This window comes from Anneissia japonica, unplaced genomic scaffold, assembly GCF_011630105.1.
Source record: "Anneissia japonica isolate Jap-2015-1 unplaced genomic scaffold, ASM1163010v1 scaffold288103_len61857_cov185, whole genome shotgun sequence".
Lineage (NCBI taxonomy): Eukaryota > Metazoa > Echinodermata > Crinoidea > Comatulida > Comatulidae > Anneissia > Anneissia japonica.
The window spans coordinates 44,690-50,867 of NW_022702575.1; the positions used below are offsets into that span (position 1 = coordinate 44,690).

General features: G+C 35.3%; 1 protein-coding gene across 1 annotated transcript in view; it reads left to right on the forward strand.

The window, feature by feature from the left end:
• The window catches only part of LOC117103961 (arf-GAP domain and FG repeat-containing protein 1-like), a 25,588-nt gene extending 21,078 nt beyond the window's left edge, over positions 1 to 4,510 (forward strand). Inside the window, exons 7-8 of the mRNA XM_033244604.1 lie at positions 355 to 776; positions 1,717 to 4,510. Of these exons, the coding sequence (XP_033100495.1) occupies positions 355 to 776; positions 1,717 to 1,785 (491 nt within the window). The 3' untranslated portion in view covers positions 1,786 to 4,510. The remainder of the gene's footprint in view (positions 1 to 354; positions 777 to 1,716) is intronic.
• The last annotated feature ends 1,668 nt before the right edge of the window (positions 4,511 to 6,178 follow it).

A 6,178-nucleotide genomic window follows, 5' to 3' on the forward strand; every position in this document is an offset into this window, starting at 1 on the left:
AGGATAAGGCTAGCGCGACATGCGGACGTTGGTATGTGTTGGTTAGTCTACAAACGTCGCCTAAAGTAATTGATTTTACCCGGCAGAACGAAAGAAGGAAACTCTGCTTTTCAGTCGTCTTGCCCTTGTTTTTTGACAAACAATGACCTTTCAAAGGTCAAACTGTCAAGAATATGAATTGGCTGCTTTGCAGCAATAAAGTGCTAACCTTTATTTTGATTTAATTTCTAGTCCAGTCTTTTCTTGCTTCTGGCCCAAGTTGATTATGATGTCATCTTTCAGAAGCCTCAATACATATTTTTATTTATGTATTATTATTTTTACAATTAATAATTTTTCCATTTAATTTTACAGTAAATAATCCATTTGCTGGGGTTGGAGCTCCAACACAATCAACCGCGAGTAACCCCTTCTTAGGAATGGGATCTACTGGTCAAATGCCACAGTCAAATGGAATGTATGGTGGCGGAGGGGCTGCTGCAGGGCAGCCAGGCTTTGGACAATTTGGTGCCGGTCAAGCCGGCAGCCAGTTTGGCATGCCCGCCCAATCACAAATGAACGGTAATTTTACGCAAATGCAACAACAGACAATGAGCTTCGGCGGAGTAGGAATGACAGCAATGGCTGCCAACCAGTTTGGTAAGCCACCTCAAAATCCAGGGTTCGGGCAGCAGGCATTTGGTGGAACAGCAGCTGCACCAGTAGCAGCGGGTGGTTTTCAGTCATGGAACAGCCATCCACAACCTGTTGGAGCGTCCGCTAGTAACCCATTCATGGTGAGTGATCATTTGTATGGATGTTTGGTAGTCATGTTGAGATAGAGCATATTTAATAAAATATTTCAATTCAATTCAAATGACATTTTTTCAACAGTGGTATACAATACAAAAATGAAATAAAAAAGAGAAATACACCATCATTGGGATCATGATAGAAGTAAAACTCATGACTCATGACTGAAAGAGAAAACAAATAATTGAAAACAAACTTTTTTTCAAATACATATACCACCTAATCTAGAAAAAAAATCCTCAGAATTTAAAATGACATGAGCTAATAACTTTTAATATGTTGAAAATTGATACGGCATAATTTCAATAATTTTTTAAAATGTTCCTTTAAAAACCACTAATTGTTGGCAAAAAAATGTGTGGAAAGAGTTTCGAAATGCTATATAAATATGTAGATATATTTCAGAATAGTAGACGCTAAAATCGATTAAATTACCCTATGAAACCCCTAAATTGTCATATTTTTTGGGGTCTTCGCCTCCTAGAACACTTTCGAGATATTTTTAGCGACGCCTGACCACGCCCACTTTTTTCATATGGGAAATTGGCTCCCCGTCGGGGAAATACTGACGCCACCACTGTTGATGTATCATTGCGATGAGATATAATGTGATTTTAATTAAAATATAGAAAAATTAGCTTTGTTTGATCATAGTATTTGAAAAGGAACTTTAGGGCAGAAAGGAACTAAATGGTGTATTATGAATGATATTATGAAGTTCTTTCATTATTTGATATTCTTTTTGTACAATAAAAAAAAATTGATGCGGGGCGAGGGGAGCTGCCACAGAAATTGACATTGCTTCAAGAATCTGCATTAATTACCTTGATTTTTGCTCTCTGCTTTCTCCTTGCCTATCATTTACCATTATTTACATATGCGTTGCTATGATTTGATTGTGAATATTATTTTTATTTTATCCAGGGTGGAGGTTTTATGTCACAGTCTGCTGCCCCCAAGCCTCAAGGAAGTTCGAACAATCCATTCCTGTAACATAGCTACCATTACCAAGAATATAGAAGCAAGAACAACTAACAAAATGCCAGACCTTGTTTGCCAATTTATTGCTTAAACATAAGCTCCAAGCTTTTCACCAATGAATGTCATCTACTTTCAAAAAAAGCAATTTTAATTGTAATTAATGAAGAGCAACTAAAAACATTGTACAAGTAGATTTCATTTTAAATGTCATGAACTTGACAAAAATTGGTCTTAAATTCCTAACGCTTCGTCTCACACACAGATCTACAATACAATATTATTCTTTTACATATTATATAATATCTGTATGTATATTAATTCGACTAATGTGTTATTGTTGAGACATGAGCCAACAATTTTTGAATTGATTTTGGCAAATTTGATTGTCTCTTTACTGTGGTATGTAATAAGTCAATTCATGGTTGGAGCTGTGCATGCTCATATCCAAGGTCAAGTAAGGTCAATCAGCATAAGCCTATGTTGTGTGTATGGCATCGATTGACTTTTATATACGAGGATGCGCGTTTCTAACTACGATTTGGATTATTTGGTTCTAAACATGTGATCTGGTGAGGTTAAAGGTCATGAAATTTTTGCATTTTTTGGACTGGCCACAACTTGAAGTGTTTTTATAAATTCTGATCCAATTTTTTCCAAGTCGAATAACAAGATGTGCCAGTTGTCAAAAATAATTGCTCTGAAAATTATTCTGGTATTTTGGTGATCATGTGAAACTAATCGATCATTCTATTTGTAAATAGTTTATATTATATTGCACTCTAAAATATGTATTGTTCAAAATTGCCTCTTTCTAGTTAAATGTAAAAAAGTGTAACAGTTTAAGAAAAAATAACCTGGAAAGAGGAAAATAATCTGTATTACTACTTCCCATAAAAAATCCCAACATATTTGCCGTTCCCAGGACATAGTAACTTTTTAAACGTCCTATCACAATTTTACAAACTAATTACAAAATGTTATAAATAAATGGCAATTACAACAGGAGTCATAAAATATGATAATCCAATATTAATACATTGTGGCATATACACCAAAGGATTCTTTGGATTCAACACCAACTTGCACTCATCACACTCACTCAAGCTGTGGTCTGCCCAACAGATGAGAGATTGGTTATGGTATGTGTCAAACTATTATCTCGCTCTCTACTCTCAACACCACTTTTTAAGACCTGTCCAAAATGCGAAAGTGGCATGGGGTCTTTCATGCTAGCATTTTGTCCCAAGTGGCACTTGTAGTCTGCTTACACCCCAGTGTGACCTCTTTAGTGTGCTTGAATAGACTGTTACTGTACAAGGCTGGCATCTTGTACCAAGTTGCAGCCATCCTCTATCTCAATGGACAGAGTTATTTTATTATATTAAGACATTAGGAAACACTCTAGTAATTTTTGGGCATGTGTTGGTTGAATTGTATTGTGGTTGATTTAGGTTGCTGATTTTTACACTGACCTGTTTAATTGTTCTTCCATTCCCAAAGCTGTAATAGACCTTTCCGGGCAACTGATCGATCAGGACAGGTCCAGGAATATGCGCATATGTTACCAACGCACGCCTTGTCCCACAATAGCATACATTTATGCTTTTGTTTCGTTTGACCTTAGCAACATCATCTAAGGGTGGGGCTTAGCAAGAAGGTGCATTGGGGTCAAGATAAAAGCGACCAATTAAATGTAAATTTAAATGAAAAACATTACATTTATTGATGTTTTCTTCCATTATATGACACCACACTGTATCTGAAGCAAAATACAAACTTCTGTAGTGTTAAAACAAGTAGAGATAACAAGGCTATTGTTTGTTGGAACTATGAAAAAATAATGATGGGGGAATGGTGTATGGATGTAATGCTTAGTCTTCACTATCACATTTTATGTGACATATTTGTGTTATGTGCCCATATATGGGCATGATGATGTCATATAACACCCAATTATATGTAGGAGCATGTGGCGCAGTGCGTAAGGTATTGGACATCCGATCGTGAGATCAGGAGTTCGAGACCGAGGCTCACCGCGCTGCTTGTGTCTTTGGGCAAGACACTTTACTTACCTTTGCCTCTCTTTGCCCAGGAGTATAAGTGGGAGGGTCATGCTGTTAACCTGCTCGTTGATGACCCTGCTACGACTGTTCCAGTCAAATTAATAACAGAAACTAGATTTCAATTCATATCATACGCAAGAAGATGAACCAAAATATATATAAACAAACATATTTTTCTGTCGCATAAAATTTGATGGTGTTGACATAACTTTAGTGTTTAAGACAAATGGAGATATCAAGCCTACTGTGTGCGAGACAGTTGAATCTATGTAAAAATACAGATGGGAATAGGTTATGAATGTAAACATTGAAAAAAAACGATCAAAACAAAGCCAGATTGTCTATTATTTAAAGCTGTACTGTCTGGTTTGTCTACTATCTAAATTCCAACCCTAAAATTTGTATTGTGTATTTATGTATGTAGTTAGCTTCAATTTGAAATTTAGAATAAGAAAGTAAATTCCTTGCCATCATAATAGAAGTAATTAAGGCCCAAAAAAAAAAAAAAAAAATTGTGTTGGCCACGTTTTAGGAAAATACACAAATAATACAACAATTTTGGACTCGCATCGCGTACCATCCATCAAAATAGGCTAGCCTTGGCCTCCTGGCCTTGCCAAAGCTATTCCAGCCTTATTTGCTCATAAAAAATATTGTTTGTTGTCAAAAAAAAAGAAAACTAAAATGCTGACCCCTTAATTTCATAAATTTGGGTCGGTCGGGTGTGGCCAACACAATATTTTTTTTTTTTTGGCCTAATACAGTTCCTTTGTGTAGGCCCTTAGGCATGTGACATGCTTTTGTCAAACAAGATTGATAGTCTGGAAAGGGCTTTATATTAGCTGGTAATCAATTTAAGTGATTTCATAGTAAAACGTCAGCAAAAACTTAATTGCTTTGATCTGTGTCTAGTTGAAAGTAGGTGATTTATTTTTTTTTTAATGCTTTTTAGAGAATTTTCTAGATTTATTCCAGACAGTATAACTTTAAAAATATGTATTAATTGATCGTATGGGTGGAAGGGATCAAAAAATTCAAAGCAAAATTTATTCATTAAAAATGAAATTTGGAAAATGAATAATAATTGAGATTATGAAAAGGGAATGGGATATCAAAAATGACACTGGTTGGGTATGTAATGGCAATGGGATAAAGGATGGCTATAGAAAGGGTATGTGTTATTCTGTTGAATGGCTATGGTTGAATATATGAGGCATGCCATCCAAAAACTAGTGTATTGTCGCTATGTGTGAAACTGAATAATTAGCACATGAATACCGTAAAACCTTGAATTGAAGCCAAATGGGCTTAATCTTGAGATGAAGCCCATCTTGAATTGTAGCCCCCTCTTTAGTTTGCAAAATTAGCCTCGAAAAGAAGCCCATGGGCTTCTTTTCAAGATAGCATAGGCTTCTTTTTGAGATAGTACAGTACATACGCTTTACATGAACTTCAAAAAACAAAATAAATTGAAAACAAGCTTGGTTTATACAGTTGTTTTGGTGGTTTAATGCCAGTTAAATACACAAATATAAATTCACAAAATGTTTTCATTTTGAAAAGAAGCCCCCTCTTGACCTTGCAAAAGGAGCCTCGAAAAGAAGCCTATCCAAAGTTCGGCAGAAAAAAAAACTGAAGAAGCCCAGGGCTACAATTCAAGGTTTTACGGTATGGCAGAATTGTGTATTTTAGTACTGAGAAGCCATACTATTTTTATGCATAATTTTGCCAATAGTAAGTAAATGACCCATCATTTTAAAGCTTGTAATGTGGAGAATATATAAATAAATTGAAAAGTCAATTTTCATTTTTTTGGTCATTGTTGCTGGTTTTGGGATGACATGGCCCATAGGAGGGTAAATGATTCTGCTAAAGTATCATATTCATACTGTACTTCTGTTTTATTTTTATTATTAGGCTACATGTTTTTGTACATAAATGATTTTCTTATGTATATGTTTGTTTGAGAGTTGTTGACATTTTAATCAAAAATGATCCCATAAACTGTATTTATAAATTGATTCCATAAATTAGGTCACTGTGTCTAATGAATTTAAACATTGATTTCTACTGTATCGGATCCATAGACATTAAGTGGCAGTTAAGGTGGGGTGGGGGAGAGGAGAGGGTGGGTCAAGGTTAACAAAAAATAGGTGCATGTGCATCCTTTGCTAAAATTTGCAATTTTGATGGACAATGTTGGGGGGAAAAGGGGAACATGTACACACCCCTTGGTTCATAAATGTATGGTATTTAAGGAAAGTGTTGCTTTCTATGTGCATTGTTTAAACTTTCTGAAATGGTCCACAGCTAAAGGATAGAGATACTCTAGATTAACCTAC